Genomic DNA, 21,244 nt, shown 5'->3' with positions numbered 1-21,244 from the left:
GGCTACCCTTCCAAGTACTGTGTTTAGTAATTTAAGCTCGGCAAGTATTTGAGCAAGTACTAGGAATGTTATGTGACTGAGACTGCAACACCCAGGATGATAAGGTAGCTGGTATGGTTTTTATTTTGCACATCCGCCATGAATGAGGCAGCAACCGTTCCTATCAAGAATGGGACAAGCATACCACAATGAGCAATAACAACGACCTTTTTACCTGTGCGCTTGATTATTGCAAGTTCCAGCTCCACCTCGACTAAGAACATAAAGTATTGTAGTCCAAGATTTGCCATTTTCTCGAGCACCATTACACTCTTCAAAGGGAACCAAATATGCGACGTTTTAAACCATGTAAAATTTCCCAACACAGAAGGACCCAATACAATACCACCCTGAAAATATGTTATTATCAGGTTAATGCAAAGAAAAGTTGTAAATTCAAGAAGGGCATATTTTTCAAATGAGTAATAGCTAAATCTATTTGAACTATAAATTTGGATTGCTACCAGATGAACTCAAGAAATTTAGTTCGACAAGAACAAACTCTGAATCTAAATCTAAATCACGAAAGCACTAATTTGGTGGTAGTACATACATTTTCACATTCTATTTTAGTTTCTTTTATGGTTATTCCAAACTGAAGAAAAGGAAATGCATAGCACATCCAATATTCCAATCTATTGGACACCACCCTTAAGGAGAAGGCTAAAAACTTGAACTACATGCATGTTTGCAAATCATCAAACAATCTGGCACAAGAGGGGAGTTATATGGTATTTAACGAACATATGATGAAGTTTTAACTACTATAATATGTAATTAAAGCCATCATCAAAGAATGGAATTTATATGGTAATTATATTCCTATAATTTTTGAATTACTTAAATTCATGTTGTCAGATATGGAATCCACCCAGTTTCGTTGTCAGCATAATCTCGGGTGAAATACTTCTCCTGCAAAATAGGCCTGCCATCAACCGCCGGTAACGGACATACATTAATTATAATTAAGTACATATTATGGTATCCTCTACTAATCTCTAACCTATAAATTACTGGACATATGCACATTATATAACCAAAATCTCTATTTCTCTCTTGAAAGTGAACTTCTTTGCTTTTGACTATAGATTTCAAGAGTGACTACAAGTTACTTTTTGAACCTTACTTCTTAATTTCAAGTTTTACATCCTAACTGTTAGGAATTTCTCTCGGTGAAAAGCAGGGTGTTCATAGTTTCCTACTCATTCTATTAATTTCAACATCGCTTTTAATTGTTGCTTCATTTGATTTGCAAGGATGGAATACAATAATGTAATTATCACCATCTGTTTCAAGAAGATAGTCCGCAAACGGTTGAAAAAGTTCTTCCTTGCTTTTCCAATGCCGTGTCAATAAAAAATCTAAGCTCTTCTTCTCTATTTTAATACAATCTACGTGTCTTGCAGATCATGGAATCGCCATTGTCAGTTTACACCATTTCTTTCAAAACCTTATTGCATCAATATGGTGAACCACTTTAACATGCGAACTGATTTGTATGGATACACCCAAACTGACGATCTATATGAGGCATGGGTAGAACTTGATATCTCCAGAATAAAAAAGAATAAAATGTTTTTGCAAAAACGTTTGCAAGACAAAAAAAAAGTCGGAACATGATGTTGCAAAGAAAGCAATTAGTTTTTAACAAGAAGACCACGGATGTGAAATAGTCGACTTCAACTACGAGGACATACGAGAACAAGAAAAAATATTGTGTGCGCCACTACTGAAGAATAGAATATGTCTTTGATAAACTACTTGAAAAACATTAAGTTATTTAGGAAAATTATTATAAACTCATTGAAGAAAATAAACTTCTGAAATAGCATCTTACAACTGAGAAGACAAATAATGTTGAAAGTGATAGTGAATAAATGAATATCATAGCCAATACAACCCATGGGAAAATTAGGATGTCCTTGAGTTGCTTTTATCTTTTCACACAATCTAACTTACTTTTATATCCCATTTTGTTTTATGATTTGATTTATCTTATGATTGGTTATAAATAATCACTATGGAAAAAAAATTATCTTTTTAATTTATGATTTGTAAGGGATATATAAGGGGTATTTTTTTAATTTGAACTTAACCAACCATTATTAGTAAATGTTCTCCGTCAAAAATATTACATAAATTCCTACTACCCCATTCTTTCTATTTGCGACTTACATTTTTTCCATGGGGAGCCTTATTAAGAGTCTTTTGCTGTTATTCTGATTTTCTGGGGAGCTTTATTATTCCTGTCTTGACTACCTAGGTACAACAACTTAAATGAAATTTAATTTTTTTGTACAAGTTATGACTATTTCCTAGGCTTAATTGATTGAATATGATTCTAAATTGAGAGACTTACACCTCCAAAACCTTATTTTGGACATTGGATCATAATATTTACATACCTCTAAAACATAATAAGATCCTCCATTCAACATAATAAGTACATCATAACCAATCGTGTCGTAGGCACGAGTTATATCTAGTCCTAAATAACTAGAGATATCGACATAAGTTCATATCTTGCGCATAAGTTCATATGTTGCAGGAACAAGCAGGAAAATGAAGGAGAAGAATGGGAATGACCACGCGTCAGGATAGGATTGGGGACCACTATAGCTGGAGGATTATATAAAGCGAGGATTAGGAGAAAGAAGACACATTGAATTAATTACAGAAAAACTAGTAAAACCAGAGCGAAATAGGGAGAGAGAGTGCGACTTTGTAACCGCCATTGTTATTCAATACAAAAGTTCAGTTTTACATCATCTCAATCTTGAATATGCATTCAAGCATTAGTTCAATCTTAGTGATCTTAGAGAGTTTTCCCAGAACACTACATTTGCGTCGTCCGTGATTCAAAGACAAGAAAAGATATTTCTTTTCTTCTTTCTTTGAAGATCGAATCCAAGGGTAGAAGTTTTGAGATACAAAATAATTGGGTGTGTTAATGAAGATTTTGGTAGATCAGTGAAGTTGTGTAAGGAGATATTCATTTTCTTGTCAAAATGCTTCCAAAACGTACTACATCAAATAAAACGATGATGGTTAATGAATGGAGTACTTCTCAAGCAGCATCCAAGAATGAGGAACGAAAAACAAGGTGATCGGTAAGTAGATTGATGGAAGAAGTAGATGAGATACATGAAGAAGAGGTATCTTTAAAAGCCTTGTTGAGAAGGTTGGAAGAATTGGAAAAGCATAACAAAGTTTTAATGGCTGAAAACAAAGTTGTGAGAGAAGAGAATGAGAAGCGTGCAGTAGATGCTATGTACGAGAAAGATGGCTAGGAGTTGAGTTCAGGCGCTCCAGTGGTGAAAAAGAGTCATCTCGAGGAAGCGAGAAAAAGCCACCTCAAAGAGGTGCAATCAGTAGCGAAATCGATACCAAGGGTGGTGCAAGAGGAAGAAGTAAAAGCACCAATTACGAAGGAAATGGTGCAGGAGATGATGCAAAGGCAATTTGGGGACAAGCTCCTGGAAAAGGTATCAGTTTTGATTCATAAATTTGCAGATGATGTAAGTAGAAACCCGTTGAAAAAGGAAGTAGAGAGGGTGCCATTACCTCCAAAATTCAAGAATCCAAAGTTCACCCAGTATGATGGGACCACTGACCCCATGGACCATCTATTTAGCTATCGACACCAATTCTCAATATATTGAGGAACGGAGTATTGGGATTCCGTACTATGTTGAACATTTTCTTCGAGCCTTAAAGGCAAAGCATTGAAGTGGTTCTGTACAATACCTGAGGGGACCATTTCATGTTTTCATGAAATCGAAGAAAGATTCCTCACCAATTATGGTTATCAAAGAGTGAAGTCAAAATAGGTGTCGGTCCCATTCCAATTGAAACAAGGGAATAAGGAGTCGTTGAAGGATTTCTTGGCGAGATTTAAGGCCAAAACTCAATCGGTCGAAAGGCTTGATGAGGCTGAAATGATAGCTGTCATAGCTTTCCAAACAAGTGTGATACCTGGATCATATATGCACAAATATCTTTTGCGAAAAGAAGTTAAAAGTTTACAATAGTTGTATGACAAAGCTGACAGAGATATTAGAGTGGAAGAAGGTATAAATGCAGGCACTGTGCAAACTGTATTGCAAGTGTCAGAGACAGGAAAGAGAGACAAAGATAACGGAGATCGACACGAGAGTCGAGACCCCTAGAGGTCAGATAACGAAAGACCTCAGGTGCATTATACAAATCAAGATAATCAACCACAACAAAGAAGGAAGTATGAGAGGACACTGAAAGATATATTAAGGAGGATCACAAAAGAAAATTTTGTGACCTAGCCAAAATACACTCTCAGGGAGATGAAAGGCAAGCCTTACTGTCAATTCCACAAAATTGAGAACCATGAGACAAACAGGTGCTTGCAGTTATTAAAAGAAATTAATAGACTAATGAAGGATAGGAAGTTGCGAGAATTCAGGGCTGATGTCAGACCCGTAGAAATAGCAACAATACACGATAAACCCCTTGGAGTAATAAATATGATCTACAAAGGGGAAATACCACAGAAGAAAATCATGAGAGATAAAATAAGAAAGATTTCAACAGTAAAAGAAGTGCTCGAGGTCAATGTCGAGCCTGTTCCAGTAAGTCAGAGTTTGGGATCGGCTAGCATCCCAGGAGCAATTATGTTCGTACCAGATTCCTGTCTAAGGTGATATTGCAGCATGATAATGCATTATTAATCACTTTGCGTATCTCTAGTTATGATGTACAAACGATACTTGTGGATTGTGGTAGGTAGTTTTGTGAATATTTTATTTTGGAAAGCATTCACAGGCATTGGTCTTGATGAGACTCAGCTAAAGCCACCACAATTCAGTTTGTTCGGGTTTAATGGAAGCTCTACCAAGTCTGTGGGGAAAATAAAATTGCCAGTTCGAGCGGGACCTCAGACAATGATGACGAAGTTCGTTGTCATAAAACATCACTCCGTTCACAATGCAATACTTGGTAGAAAGTGGATACACGATATGCGTGCTGTCCCAAGTACATTCTACCAGGTAATCATACTTCCCACAGTGTATGGCTTGCATGAAATTAGGGGGGATCAGTTGGAGTAAGAAAAGTGTAATTTGGTCACTGGAAAGGGGATAATGAAGGGAAAAAACCAAGACACTGGGGGCTGATAAGTGCTCAAAAGTAATGATTTATATCCCCAATTATATGTATGTTAGTCTCCATTTTATATTTAAATATTCTAATATGATGCAATTTGAGCTTTTCCAGGTCAAAGAACCTAAATGTGAAATATTGAAGGAAAAGAAGTCAAATAAGTAAAAAAGGAGTCATTGAAAATTACAGCTAAAGGCCTATGGCAAAAACGTCATATTTGTCTCCATAAGTGCCAAGCCTAATGGGACTCTAAAAGGGAATAATAATTGAGTTAGAAGAATCTTAAATTTGATCCCAAAGTCTTAATTTCGAATTCATAGAAAGAGGAGATCAATATGGAAAAGAATTCAGAGTTTCACAAGAATCAGGAAACTGAAAGCTGTCAGAAGCTACAGCTTGGGAAATAGCCTGCAGGGCAAAATGGGCCACGTCCAACTTTGGTCCAACCAAATTCAACTTTGTCGGGATTTCTTTTAGAAATATTCCAGAGAGTGTAATATAGGATTCAAATCTCTATCTAAACAAAGATGTAAGCCAATATATAAGGCACAAAACCTCAGTTTACATCATCTAGGAAGTTTAGTATTTGCATCTTAGATCTATAATTAAGAGAGAAAAAAGTTCAGGCCTTTTTCACCATTACCATCAATAAAGATTATTCATTTTCATATTGTGTTCATAGCATAGTATGATGAGCTAATCTCCCTTCTTTTGGGAGGGGAGATGAAACCTTTTTCTTATGTTTTAGTTTAGTTTTTCTTCTATCATGTTCTAGTATAAATCCCCCATTGAGTTTCTTCTTATTCGTCCATTGATCTAACGCTCCATGTGGAGGTTAGGAGGTCTTAGGGTAATTCATGATTGTGTAAAGCCAAATACCACAAACCCTAGATTCTTTTCTTCTAGTTTTTAGTGTTCTAGTGTGATGATTGGATTCTTTATGACACATTAATTAGTTGTATGGTTAATGCCATATGTGGATTTTCCATGACACCTAGAGTTGTATATTGAATGCCACTTAAAGCACAATTTGGTTAGACAGAAGATATCATTGGAGATTGAAGAAGTACTTGTTGGTAAGGTAGAAAACACGTTGAAAGCCACATATTATCATCATGGTGAGCATAAGGTTTGTAGGTATGGTGAGTTTCTATTGGTGATTTATATTAAATAGGATTGATTAATTATTAAACTAATTCTATGATTTTGGCGGATTCATCTCTCCCAAGATATTCTCTCTCTTCATTCATAATTATATATTTAATTTAATTTAGTTTATGCATAGTTTAAATCTCAAATCAAATCAACCATATATTCATTATTACTTAGCCACATCTTTTACTTGCATCCATTAGAGTAATTTAGATTAGAGTTTCTATTATCATCAAATAATTATTTAGAGTATGATTGATACCTTGCTAGCCACTATACTAATCAATATTTAATAAGCTAAGTAAGATTTGTAAAAGAAACATAATACAAACAACGATGACATAAATAAATATGTGTTTACGTGCCTTTTCAGGGGCGTCTTGGAAAGCTCTAACTAGCAGTTACAGCAAGTTTTACCTACCGACACCGATATGCAGATACATGAGCAGGTAAAGTTCACACAAGAGCTAAAGCAAAATAAAGAACCCCCTTGGGAAAGAAAAACAATAGAGGCGGTGGAAAAATTGGTACAGGAGAAAGTGAGCGTCATATGTTCGTTGGTATAGAAATGTCTGCCACTATAAGAAATGAGTTGATGGTATTTTTTAAAGAGAATCAGAATGTTTTTGCATGGTCAATGTCGAACCTCATTGGTATCGACTCAGCTATCTGTTCACACAAGCTGAATATGGAAGAAAATGTAACTCCGGTCCATCAAAAGCATCGAAAGGTTAGACCAATGTACGAAGAAGCGGTGCAAGCCGAGATACAAAAGATGTTAAATAATGGCATAATCAGAGAAGTGGATTATTCTCAATGGGTGACGAACATAGTAGTAGTGCCCAAGAAAGATGGTAGAGTTCGAATTTGCGTCGACTTTACCGATGTAAATAAGAAGTGTCCTAAATATCATTATCCGATGCCAAGGATAGATGAGTTGGTTGATCGAACAACTGGTTTCTAATTAATCAATTCCTGCGATGGATATTCAGGATATTTTTAGATTCTAATGGCTATTGTAGATCAACTCAAAACGGCGTTCGTCGTTAATGGAGGTATATATTGTTTCATCAGAATGCCATTTGGGTTGAAAAATGCTGGAGCTACTTATCAAAGGTTAGTGGAGAAAATGTTTAAGAAGCTCATAAAACGAATTGTCGAGGTCTATATCGACGATATGGTTATAAAGTCCATGAAAGTTGAAGATCACGTGAAGGACCTCAATACTGTATTTAAAATATTGCGAGAATTTAACATGAAGCTTAACCCAGAGAAGTGTACTTTCGGGGTAAGTTCTGGAAAATTCTTGGGGTATATTGTTACAAAGTGAGGCATCGACGCTAATTCTGATAAGATATGAGCACTTCAGCAAATGCCATCTCCAACAGCTAGAAAGCAAATACAAAGGCTGAATGGAAGAATAGCTGCGCTCAACAGATTCATATCTAGAACCTCTGATCGATGTAAGCCGCTTTTCAAGTTGCTTAAAAAAATACTAAATTTTGTTGGAATGAAGAATGTGAAGAAGCATTTTCTGAATTAAAGAAATATCTACAAGAAATGTCGACGCTTACAAAGCTAGATGAGGGAGAAAGTTTGCTTCTCTATTTGGTTGTGTAAGAATTTACTATAAGTTCGGTATTGGTAAAAGTTGAAAAGGGTGTTGAAAGACTGGTGTATTTTCAAAGCAAAACAATGCTCAAGGCAGAGACACGATATTCGACACTGGAGAAATACGCTTTGGCGCTTTTATTCTCATTTTAGAAGCTAAAGCCGTATTTTCAATCACACTCTATGATCGTTATGACAAATATCCCATTAAAACAGACTCTGGCGAAAACTGCCAAATCAGGAAGAATGTCAAAATGGTCAGTACTAATAAACAAATTTGGTGTCGAATACCGAAACCGAGTACTAGAGAAAAGTCAGGTACTGGCCGACTTCTTGGCTGATTTTCCATGTGAGGATGCTAGTTGGGGCATGGAAGAGGAGGAGTTCTTAACGCTGCAAGAGCCCCAAGATATTATCGAAACAGATGATCCATGGGCTGGAACAAATGGTTGGAAACTATTTGTCGATGGATCATCTGGGAGTAAGGGATGTGGCATCAAAGTTGTATTGGTTATGCCCGAAAATCAAAGGCTCAAAACAACAGTAATGTTAGGATTCCATGCATTGAACAACGAGGATGAGTACGAAGCTTTAATTGCCAGACTCGAGATGGCCAAATCTCTCAAAGTGAAAGAATTATTAATTTTTAGTGACTCAATGCTCGTGGTCAACTAGATTAATGGAGGATATTCAGCAAAATGTGATAACATGGTGGATTACTTGAGTTTTATAAAAACTAAGTTGAGAGACTTCAGTAAAATAAGGCTTCAACACCTTAATAGAAATGAAAACATGCATGCAGATGCCTTAACTTATGTGGTAGCAATGCTAGACAGAGGGTCGCACTTTGCACATCGGCGTCCATGAGAGGCCAAGCATCGATGTCAACAAACCAGAGGTTATGGAAATCGACACATTGGGGGCGTCATGGATGTAAGCATATATATCATACTTACTTGAGGGTAAAATTCATGTGGATAAAAATGAAACCAGAAGAATCAAGTCTGGAGCGCAAAGATATGTATTGATTGATAATGAGCTATATCGAAAGAATCCTGGAGGTCCGCATCTGAAGTGTATATCGCCTGAGGATGCACATTTAATCATTGTAGAACTCCACAAAGGAGAGTGTGGAAACCATTCAGCTGGAAGATCATTGGCAAATAAAATAATGAGGCAAAGATATTTTTGGCCCCAGATGCGAAGAGATTGTCTTCGTTATACTAAAAAGTGTATGCAATGCCAAATACATGGAAAGGCTATACACGTTCTAGTCGAGAAGTTGCACTGTGTATCGAACCCATGTCCTTTTGTACTATGGGGCATGGATATTGTCGGTCCTCTAGCACCTGGAAGAGGTAAAAGACGATTCATGCTCGCGGTCATAGACTATTTCACCAAGTGGGTAGAGGTCATAGCCTTGTAGCACATCAAGGAGCAAGATGTGATAAATTTTCTTTCGAAAGAGTAATATGTGGATACAGGTTACCATGTGCCATTATATTAGATAACGGGCCACAGTTCGAAGAAGGAAAAGTAAAAGCTTTCTTGGAATCATACAAAGGTAGTGAAGCATTTCAGATCTGCGCCATATTATGCTAAGGGTAACGGGCAAGCAAAAGCAACAAATAAAACCATTATGGATAGTATCAAGAAAAAGCTGGAAGACAAGAAAAGTCTCTGGGTGGATGAATTAAACAACGTTCTATGGGCTTATAGAATGACACCTCGAACTGCCACGGGTGAATCTCCTTTTACATTAGCTTATGGCATGGAAGCAGTAACCCCATTAGAAATGGTGGTATCGACATCCAGAATCAAAGTCTTAACGAATGGCCAAAATAATGAAGTAATGGCAGCATAAGTCCTCAATCTCGAGGAAACAAGAGATCAAGCAAGATTAAGACTCGACACATGCTATCGGCAGCTTAGAAAAGCTTTCAACAAGAAAGTGAGAGAAAGACATGTTCAAGAAGGTGATTTGGCCTTGAAAATGGTTACTTAAGAAACTAAAGAGAAAGGGGCTGGCAAACAAGCAGCAAGCTGGGATGAGCCTTACATCATTCACAAAGTGGGAATCAATGGAGCTTACTACTTAAAAACAACTAAAAGTGTAATATTACCAAAGCCTCAAAATGTAAGCAATTTGAAAGCATTTTATCAATAATGAATATTCTAAGTATCATGATGTATTTTTTCGAAGTTATGCATTCAATAAAGAGATTGTTATTTCCAAAAGCAATATCTATACAAATATCACAAATCCTCGTATCTCTATAATTATATGTTGATAACAGATTAAACAAAAAATCCTGGTGATCTATAGATTCTCATCTCGATACCAGGTCAAACAAAAACCCTGGTGATCTGTAGATCTTCACCTCGATACTAGGTCAAAAAATCCAGTTCTTGATAGCAATGTCGAGTTCGGGTCAAAAAGTCCAGTTCTTGGAAGCAATGTCGAGTTCGGGTAAAAAAATCCAGTTCTTGGCAACAATGTTGAGTTCGGGTAAAAAAATTCAGTTCTTAACAGCAATGTCGAGTTTGGGTAAAAAAATCCAGTTCCTGACAGCAATGCCAAGTTCGGGTAAAAAAATCCAGTTCTTGAAAGCAATGTTGAGTTCGGGTTAAAAAATCTAGTTCTTGACGGCAATTTTGAGTTCGGGTCAAAAAATCCAGTTCTTGACAAGCAATGTCGAGTTCGAGTTAAAAAATCCTAGTATTGGCAGAAATGTCGATACCAAGTCAAAATCATGATGAAAATCCTGGTATTGGTGGAAATAGCGATATCAGGTCAAAAGCGTGATGATACCAAAATCAGGTCATGAAACAAAGGAGAAAACGCCAAAGGTATGTAACACAAGGGATACTATCTCGGAAGGGAATAGTGTCGAAATTGTATTTTGTTTTCCAAATTATTACAAGTGCCATTTGATAATATTTGGAAATAGAGTGCCATTGGAATTTTAGTTTTTATTTGTTATGGAAATGTGAAAAAATTAAATAGTTAAAGTAAAGATAATATGATAATATTGCATGTGAAAACAGAGTTGGTTTTATTATTCAACTTTTCAAAAGTAAACAGAATATTAGGAAAATGAAAGAACATAATGAGAGAATCAATCTTCATCCTCATCATATTCATCTTCATCATATTCATCTTCATCATCTTCATCTTCATCATCTGCATCATCATTTTCATCATCATCATTTTCATCATAATTTTCATCTTCATCTGCCTCGTCATTACTTTTTTCATAACAGTACGGGTCTCGAAGCCATTAATCATCTTCTTTTTTTCTTTTTTTTTTTCTTCTTCATTTTCTAATTCGGCTGAATACTCACTGGTAGGGCAATCTGACTAGTGAGACCATTCGGGGATAGTCATGAAAATAACTAAAGAGAGGAAGAAGTATATGAGAGGAGACATTGTTTTTTTTTAAGAAATTTTGTTTATAAAACACAGGTTACTCTCATATAGTTTGAGGATGGTTTTTATAGAAGCAAAAAATTGTAAAAACGAGAAAACTTAATGGTGATTAGCAAGAAAACGAGGAAATTTAATGATGATTAGCAAGAAAATGAGGAAACTTAATGGTGATTAGCAAGAAAATGAGGAAACTTTAATGGTGATTAGCAAGAAAACGAGGAAAGTTATGGAAATTAGTTGAAAATTAATTTCTTGGTTATCTGTGCGCGGGATGGTTTAAGAGCGTTAGTTCATTGAATGATAAAGTATTAAATGTTAATGAACTGTTAATTTATTGCATATTGGTTTTTTGAGCCACTTTCTTTGTTGTTAATGAATAATAATGTGAGTTTTAAAGTTGAATAGATATCACAAGTTTCATTACCAAAGCTATCATCAAGAACAATGCTACTAGTTCGAGTCTTGGTATCATTGGGGACTCGATACCAGGACAAAGAAAAAATTATGGTGATCTGCAGATTCTCATCTCGATACCAGGTTAAAGATTATGATTCAAAGAAAATGGTATATCAAAAATATGACTTTAAAAAATCTTACTAAGTATCGATACTGCTTTTAATTGGAGTTGTATCGAAAAAATAAATTTCTTTTCAAAATCTTAATAACTATCGATCGATACTGCTTTTAATTGGAGTGGTATCGAAAGTCGAAAGTCCTTTCAAAATTTTAATAAGTATCAATCTATACTGCTTTTAATTGGAGTGGTATCGAAAGTCGAAAGTCCTTTCAAAATTTTATTAAGTATCAATCGATACTGCTTTTAATTGGAGTGGTATTGAAAGTCTACATTTCTTTTCAAAATATTACTAAGTATCAATTGATACTGCTTTTAATTGGAAGATTATCAAAAATATAATTTTCTTTTCAAAAACCTTAATACGTATCAATCGATACTGCTTTTAATTGGAGTGGTATCGAAAGTCTAATGTCCTTTTCAAAACCTTAATAAGTATCAATTGATACTGCTTTTAATTGGAGTGGTATCGAAAGTCGAAAGTCTTTTCAAAATTTTACTAAGTATCAATCGATACTGCTTTTAATTGGAGTGGTATCGAAAGTCTACATTCCTTTTCAAAATCTTATTAAGTATCAATTGATACTGCTTTTAATTGGAAAGGTATCGAAAATATAATTTTCTTTTCAAAAATCTTAATAAGTATCAATCGATACTGTTTTTAATGGGAGTAGTATCGAAAATTTAATTTTCTTTTCAGATTATTTACTAAGTGTTAAAAGCTATTAACAGAGATATTACACATATAAGCAAACGACAACAGGCAAGAAGATCTATTTTCATAATTCAAAAGGAGTTTAGGAAAATAAGGCAAGATAGACAGATCATTGTACTAATATTACAAATTAGAGCAAATTTTAGCTCGTGGTGGAGTCTTCGGGTTGACTGAGAACATTGCATCTGGCCTCGAGATCTAAGTCAACATCAGCAAGCATGTCGATTCCCTCTAGAGTAGAGGGATCAAGAGTCAAGAATGAGAGGTGGGGTAACCACAGTCTTGGTGGGGTTAGTTTTTTCCACACCATCTTCATGGGTGGTTTTCTCAGTCTCGATAGTCTCAGCTGCATTGGTATCAGCTATGACAACTTCTTTATCACTCTCATCATCAGAATCAAGGTTGTACTGAGTGATAACATCACGAGGAAGGTATTGCTTGAAACTCTTCATGGTTGAAACACAATACTTCATATTTTCATCAGCTTCAACCAGTTCGAGATCAGCCTTGGTGATTTAGGCCACGGGATCAGTCTTTTCTTTTTCAAAATTAATTCTTTCTTTCTCGAGTTTTGTTTCCATCTATGAATAAGAGCGCCTCAGTCCTTCAGTCAATAAGGTATTCTCGTTAATAAATGTCTTCAGATGGGCATTCGCAGTTTGACAAGCGGCTTCGGAAGTATTGAGTTTGGTGATGGCGAGAGCATGGTTTTTCTTTTCTTCTTCAAAAGAGTTTTGAAGTTGTTCTTTGTCTTTTTTCAATTTTTCATTATTTTCCCTAAGAAGGTGGAGGGAAGTCATATCGTTCTCAAACTGATTGACCGCAACAACTTTAGCCTGAAATCAAGAATAAAGTAGATGATTAAATAATGAACAAACCGTTATAAGAGTAAGGCCAAAGGTATATACTTAATTTTTCGAGCGAAGAACACAAAATGTGAAATCGTTTAGTAATGGGAATTTTAGCCATCGTTGATTGATCTCGAGGAAGAATCGTGTTCATAACTAGAGCTTCTCCTAGTCCAGGTGTCGGAGGATTAGAAAATATAGAAGAAGATTTTAGAACCCTTTTCTTGTTGCGAAGGATAAAATCAGCCACAAAAACTTCAGATGACAAAGAAGGACCATGAACAGTGGATGGAGCAGTGGGTTGAATAGTAGGTGGAACAGCTGAAGATTTCGAAGGCACAGAGACAGGTGCAGTAGTGGTGGTAGTTTTCGCAGTCTTAGATACCTTCGTAGTTGGTAACACTTCAGTGGTACAAGGTTCTTTTCTTTTCTTTTGATGAAGGCCAGTATCGACATGTTTTTCTTTGGAAGGAATTGGAGCCTGGGAGGAACTACCACCTGTTGATTTTTTCGAGTTCAGAAACTTGTTGGTGGATTTATCTTGATCACGAGGAATGCGAGATGCCATATCTGTGTACAATAAGCAGTGGTGATCAAACACATCTTGCAAAAGTGGATAATTATAGAAGTAAGGAATTTCTTGTTTGATTTTGGGAAAAAGATCTTCAGTCATATTAAAACCATTAATCATATAATCAAAATAACATCGAAGAGTGTTATCAGGCAATTTAGAAGAATCAAAAGTTTTTCTAAATCCTTTTTCATAAGAACAGGGCCGTAATGAACATGGAGCAGCTTGGGAAGGTACAACAGTTTGGGGAGGTGAAGGATCTTGACCTCTAAGCACATTACTCTTTAAGGTATATAAAGGAGCAACATAATTGTCGACATCTTGTAAGTCGACATTCGAGGCTGGATTTCCATATTGATCAGCACCAGTTCTAGTAGTTATTTCTTCATCAGTGCCTCTCAGAAGATCCATTACTCTAGAAGACTCTCCACGACTTCTCAAAGTCGCAGGTTTTAGTACTGAAACAAGGGCACAAGGATAGGCCAATCAGATAAAAGGTCCGAGATGGAGTGTCGAAATTTTGCTTCAAGAGATGGGGTCATAGATAACGTACCTCTAAGATTAAAAACACAGTATACTAAGGAGGGAACAGCGACAGAAGCAGCTGACTCCCACTGACCAGATATAATGAGAGGATAGAGTGGCCATCTAAAGTCACCATCTCGATTCACTCTTATGATACCCTGTCGGTTACTTCATTTCTTGGGATAAAAATAACCATTAGGCTCATTCAAACCGTTTTTGTTTTTTTCAGTACGTTCGACAAAGGTATAGTGGGTGTAAATGTCGATAAGCCAGATTTTTTGGGATCTCCGCATATCAGGTTCAAGATGTGCATTATAATAGTTACAAATGTACATCAATCTCCAAAAATTGCTCGTGCCTTGGCCAGGAGAGAAGGTCAAATAATTCAGTACTTCTCGATCGAGGTCAATCAAAGGGAGTCGCAAACCAGCAGCTAGTTGCCCAATAGTGATGATGATTGACTAGGCATCACCACTTTGGCATTTGGTACATTTCCTACATCCAGCGTAGTGTTGAACAGTGACAGTATCGGGAATCTAATATGCAGCTCTAACTATTGCTAAGTGCGGTCTTTTTGGAAAATGAGGGTTCAAACCACTACTCCATATGCTATTATCCTCCATAATTTCACACTCTGATTCTGATGTCACAGTCTCGAAAGGATGGCATACTAAGCCATCAACAAGATATGTTGGGTGCCATGCTGGTTCATCAGTTTCAGTCTTTTGTGATGTTGAGGCTGAGGAAGAAGAGCTGGTTCTAGTTGCAGACTCGATACCTTCATTCGACATGTCAGTATCACTAGAAACAATAAACTTTTTATTAGAATTATATTCTCCATCGATACTACTATCGCTATACTCAGTACAATTATATAGTATATTATTTTTATACACGATCGAAGTTTTTAAATTGACAATGACGGGTTTCGAGGTGATGATGTTTGTCTCAAAAGCATAATGCTCTTGACGCGTCGGGCCGGGATCGTTTCGAGATTGTTCGCCTAAAATTAACACAAGTTTTTCTCCTAGCCATACTGAAACAGATCAAAAATTATAATTCAAAAATCTAGTTAGTATAGTGGTTGTACAGATAAAACGTTCAAGTTCAAACCCTACCCTAACCCTCTTAATTTAAGAATAGGAACAGATGTGATATTAAGGATAAAAAGATAAAAAGATAAGTGTTTATGATAGCAAATAAGCATATTAAAGTTTTATTTTAACTAACCTGTCACGTTTGCAGGAAAATCTGGTAAAGAGGACAGCGAGTAATTCCAAATGGAAGCTTTCAGGTGTAGTTAATGGTGGTGGGGTTTTAATGTTTCAAGCTTTTTTGCAAATAAGTGAAGAGAGAGAAAGTGAAAACGAGTTTTTATATTCGATATTTTGATTGGGTTTTTCGGTTCCAACAGTAACCGCTTGATAATTTGAATTTTGAATTTCAGTATTTCAGTTTGAATTTTTTTGTTTTTTCCCGGTTGTTTCTCGAAGCATTCACATTTTCGAGATCTAAATTTGAAAGTTTTGAGAGGGGGCGATGTCGTGGGCAAATATCGTTAACCAGATATTCCAACCCAAATATCGTAAATAACTCAAGATATCGACATAAAGTTCATATGTTCTAGGAACAAGCGGGAAAAGGAAGGAGGAGAATGGGAATGGACACGTATCAGGATAGGATTGGGCACCACTATAGCTGGAGGACTATATAAAGCGAAGATCAGGAGAAAGAAGACACATTGAATTCATTACAGAAAAAACTTGTAAAACCAGAGCGAAATAGGGAGAGAGAGTGCGACTTTGTAACTGCCATTGTTATTCAATACAAAAGCTCAGTTTTACTTCATCTCAATCTTGAATATTCATTCAAACATTAGTTCAATCTTAGTGATCTTAGAGAGTTTTCCCAGAACACTTCATTTTTTATTGGTAAATACGATACAAAGTCTTTTTCGGGCAAGGAGCTGGGTGCTGATATAGGCAATTGCATCTATTTCGTCAATGATGATTTGTCTAGTTTTTCTGGGCAAAACGAGTGGAGTAAGTCTACATCAACAAGTGTTGTTGCTGCCTGCTGCTGGAAAGCAAGTGCAGTTGCTATAATTTTTAAATCTTAAATATTTTAAAAACACAAAAAATGAAAAATTTGCTACGTTGACAATCAAACAACAACAAATGGTTGCAAATCATGACAATTATCATTTGCCACAGTATCATCAAACAATGGCAAATTTAATTTTGCCACAATTTATTTGCAATTGTCACATGGCAAATTTGCCATAATTGGCAAATGGTGGCAAAATTTGCATTTGCCACAGTTCCTATCAAACATAGCCTTAATTTCTAAACACTGAATCTTCTTATTTTCACATGATTATAAGAAGCGTCACCTGTCTTGGATTTGGATTGGAATTATAAACATCCTAAAATAGGAAAAGATTAACAGACATCTCTACAAGTTAGTTTACCAATAGTCCTTGCCATCTTTGAAATGATGAAATCTTTTGTTATCCCTCACAATAATCTCTCGTTCGACAATTTTAGATATTATCTTGACAGCATTGTGGCAATCCCCACAAATCCTTAGGTTCTTCTGTCACACCCCAATTTTTAGACAAATGAATATTCACATATTCAACCATCTAAAATATCAGGGCGTGAGTGGGGTTGACTCACACGAGTCCATACTATAACTAAAATATAAAACAACCACTGAACATCACATTCTAAAAAAAAATTGACAAAATATCCTCTGTATTTTCAATATTTCATAAATTTAAAACCTGTCATAACCTGAAAATCAAATAATATACTTCTATTTAATATATTAAAACCTCCAACCTCAGCCGTAAACCCAACTACTAAAAGATATATTGATTCGTAGAACCGACTACTTAACCATCTCGACAAATGCCAGTTAAATCAAGTAACCAATCCTCGAATAAAAAAAAAACGATAAATATACAAACAATATCCCAGAAACCTTAATACATGTCTTATACCGTACCAACCAACATACATACACCTCCACGTTACTACCAACCAAGACGAACCACACTTCAAATATATATACACCACTCCTCCACACTACTTCTATAACAAAACCCATCTTCCAAATCAAAGCTCATGAATATTACAACATCCACATACAAGTGTCACATATGAAACGAAAGAAACCAAACAAGCACAATACCTTTCATAAATTGTTGTCTCATGTTGTTGCTCCCCATCTACGTTCCAACCCAGAACGTACCCCCATGCAAAAATCATATTACGGGGGTCAGCATAAAGCTGGTGTGAGTGATTCAGGGATAAAGCAGGTAGTTCCTCACTCGGAGACATTTTAGTTCCTTAATCACTTAACAAAATAACTAAAGTAGCGTATACGCGATTATACGAAATAACTACATTTAACTTTACGTTTACCTTTGCCTGAGTTAGTTTCATATGGTAGACATGCGCCCTGCACAAAGAGTTAGTAGGGTCTATCTATCCTCCTGCAAATCACAGTTCAATCAAGTGAATATAACAAACACTTAAGACATTTATAACTTAACTATATCATCATATTTTATTCATAACATTACAAACAAATATCCCTAGCCGTGACCACAATAGTCACTTCTACACACTGTTATGACTTACACATATCCATGTGTCTCCCCGTATAACCCGATCCACTCTCGGTAACAGGCATCCATCGTTGTCGGAATATTGACTAGGACCACAGAACGCCGAGAAGACGGGATCTATATGTTCGTGCATTATATATCATATCATAAATATTACAACAGTCACTCTTTGGCTAACAACCACACTTGGGCTAAAAATACATAATCACACCTCGGGGAATACAGCCAAGGAATTTCCTAACCCTACACACCTTGGTGATCAAGCAAGAAATTTTACTAGATATTACACCCCAGAAGATTCACTCGAGAAATTTTCATACAATAGAATAAGTAATTACGTGACTTTCATATCAAACGAGTCGTGGCGGACTAGGGATTAACACACAAACATACAATTATTCTCAAGAAATCATATCATAATAAAACTAAAGTGGAACCAATTCCAATATTAATACAAGCTCCAACAAGGTATACCGTATAATACCCAATAATCAAAATCAATAATACAAGCTTCACCAAGCTTCATCATGGTATACTATTCAATACCAACTTTTCCATTATCATAAACTTTTAGTTACTTTACGCATAACAACAATTAAAAGTAAAACCAGCCCCAAGGCTACCTCGCCATGTACGTGGCTCAACCAAGGACACAATACAAATAGAATCATGTAAACAATAAACCATTATTCAAACAAAATATAACTTTCTCCAATTTCATTCTCCATATCTACTTTTGAAACCCGTAGTTTCTCTGGGTATCACAACCACTAGCAATATATAAACATTCAGTGTCATTTCGACACAAATAACATTGTATGGTCCCAATTTAATTTCAACAAAAGAAGTCATTAATGCTATGGAACCACTCACGTGCATCAAGATGTATAGTTCCTCTTACCTTTCGAGACTCACTAGATAGCTTCTCGTTTAAGTAGAGGCCTGTAGTTTCTTGCCACGTAAGCAGAACACTATACATCATATCTGTAAATGTCTAACTATCATAAGCATTAGTTACTTCAATAAATAAACTAATTATATAATATCTAATATAAAGGATGCACTTTACTACAAAGCTACCTACGTATCCAAATCCTTTTATGTTTGGAATCAAGCCTTATGTAGCTCTTAAATTATCCAATACCCCAAACGTAAACCCAACTCTAGGATTTACCAATACATGGGCAGCAAAGTAAAATCAATATCAATAAATACAGTGAAAAGAACCATACACGAATAATAATTGAGCATGCACTAATCAAAATTCATATATCCAAAGCGATTAATCTTCCATTACCATAAGTATAGATTTTCTGATACTTCAACAATGTATAATTTAACAATTCCCTCCCCATGCTCAAGTAAGCCACTTACAAATATAGGCATACACCAAAATCCCACTTCCTTGCAATCAATTAAAATCCAAAGCATAAAACGAGTAACTCCTTTACACGTAAACCAAAATAACTAAACAGTGAAAACCTTAATTTGCTATGAACGCCGGAAACACAGTGCAATACCAATATCAAACTTCAACAACACCAAAGACACAGAGTGCCATGCGAAATAATCAATTTCACAAAGAATACCAACTTCACAAATATATCCAGATAACATCATATCCCATAATTCTTACTAAAGTTATCTACTCTTACTATAGTTTCCCATAATTCGCTTGTAGACCCTCCAAATACTTTGAGCCACCACGAAAAAAGATCCATAAGACGTTTTCTCAGTTACATTTACTGTGACGACTCGTTGCTTGTCTATTACAATACCAAACTGCACTATTATCCTCAATTCTTAAATATAGTAATTCGCAAGCAAGCCGGAGAATTTTGCTCCAATAAGTTCATATTGCAAATGGGTTTATGGTATAGAGCAAGCTGGAACACTTCAGAGAATTCCTTGAGCAAGGATTTGTAGGTTATATCCAGTAGATGACAAGCTTCTGCCAAAATTGTATCTTTCCCAATCCCATTAGGAGAACTCGATGCTTATAACAATCTCATAATGCTTCCAACCTCACGGTTCCTTATGCCACATGGGACTATCCGTTGGAACGGAGACAAGTCTGGTGACATTCAACGCTAGCCCATGATATGTTACCCACCGAGAGACCCGAATTCCAATCGCAGCTAGTTTTTGATTACCTGTAAGAGGAAATCAGATAAGAAACAGAAAGGACTATACAAATGCAAAACAGTATTCGTACTCATAATTTAATGACGAAGAATCATACTTGTAAAGGAAGAGAGAGCTTACCAACCCATACCCCAGTAAGACCCTCGAGCCTAGTCGCCTTAATACAGAATGTGGAGGAAAGAACGCGAATGACCACCTCTTCAAGTGTCCTAAGGTACCAATGAAGATCCATTTTGTGATATCTTAAATTGACAATGGGGTACATAACAATCTATAACGCAACAAACAAATAAAAACAATAGTCAACAATGAGCAAGAGCAAAAGCAAACTAGTCTTAAAGATTATTATTACCTGTCCAGGTCCATGGTAAGTAACTTCCCCACCACGTTCAGTCTTATAAACATCATAACAAGTGTTATTCCTATCAAACTTCAAAAACTCCTCGGAACTTGCAGTGCCCAACGTATAAACAGGTGGGTGTTATAAAATAATAAGTGTATCTGAAGAATCTTGATCTAAGTCTATTAAACATTGCCTTTGTTTAACAATTGACTTCTGCCACTCCCATGCTTTGTTATATGGAATTAGTTGTTTGTGTAAATCAAAGTAGTCACACTTTCTTGTTGTTGCCTGGCTTGGGTTTGATAATGTTTTATGGGCACGTGAATTGGGTGGACTAGTTATAAGGAAATTGGGATTTGAGGATAGAGGTGTTATGATCATTTGTGTTAATTTGTGGAGGTGTAGATAAAAATGAGGTAATGGCTGAAACAAGAACGACAACTTGAAAGTTGAGACAGAGAGTTCACGAGAATGACGAGGGGAGAAAGTGGACAGTTTGGGCCCCTTGTCTATTTTGGGCTAGA

At 35.9% G+C, this 21,244-nt stretch overlaps 1 protein-coding gene and 1 pseudogene across 2 annotated transcripts; one reads left to right on the top strand and one right to left on the bottom strand.

The window, feature by feature from the left end:
• The first annotated feature begins 4,358 nt into the window (after nt 1-4,358).
• Nucleotides 4,359-5,120, top strand: LOC147475371 (uncharacterized). Its single transcript, XM_086585391.1, has 2 exons — nt 4,359-4,704; nt 4,798-5,120. Exons 1-2 carry the CDS (start codon nt 4,359-4,361, stop codon nt 5,118-5,120), a joined length of 669 nt encoding a protein of 222 aa, XP_086441517.1.
• Nucleotides 5,121-19,787: 14,667 nt separating this feature from the next.
• On the bottom strand, nt 19,788-21,230 carry LOC147475370 (octanoyltransferase LIP2p2, chloroplastic-like; annotated as a pseudogene). Its single transcript, XR_015207709.1, has 3 exons — nt 20,730-21,230; nt 20,498-20,648; nt 19,788-20,385 (listed from the first exon to the last, which is right to left on the bottom strand). The product of XR_015207709.1 is annotated as an octanoyltransferase LIP2p2, chloroplastic-like (transcript).
• Between the last annotated feature and the right edge of the window lie 14 nt (nt 21,231-21,244).

The sequence above is a fragment of the Coptis chinensis genome, chromosome 9 (genome assembly GCF_015680905.1).
Source record: "Coptis chinensis isolate HL-2020 chromosome 9, ASM1568090v1, whole genome shotgun sequence".
In the NCBI taxonomy this organism is placed as follows: Eukaryota; Viridiplantae; Streptophyta; class Magnoliopsida; order Ranunculales; family Ranunculaceae; genus Coptis; species Coptis chinensis.
Note: the sequence above shows the minus strand (reverse complement) of the source record. Positions and strands in the feature narration are given on the sequence as shown.

What these genes read in the sequence shown, in the direction of transcription:
- LOC147475371 (XM_086585391.1), top strand. Translation starts at nt 4,359, where the DNA reads ATGAAAGGCAAGCCTTACTGTCAATTCCACAAAATTGAGAACCATGAG. An exon ending in TATGTTCGTACCAGATTCCT is followed by an intron (nt 4,705 to 4,797) that starts GTCTAAGGTGAT and finishes GGATTGTGGTAG; the next exon opens with GTAGTTTTGTGAATATTTTA.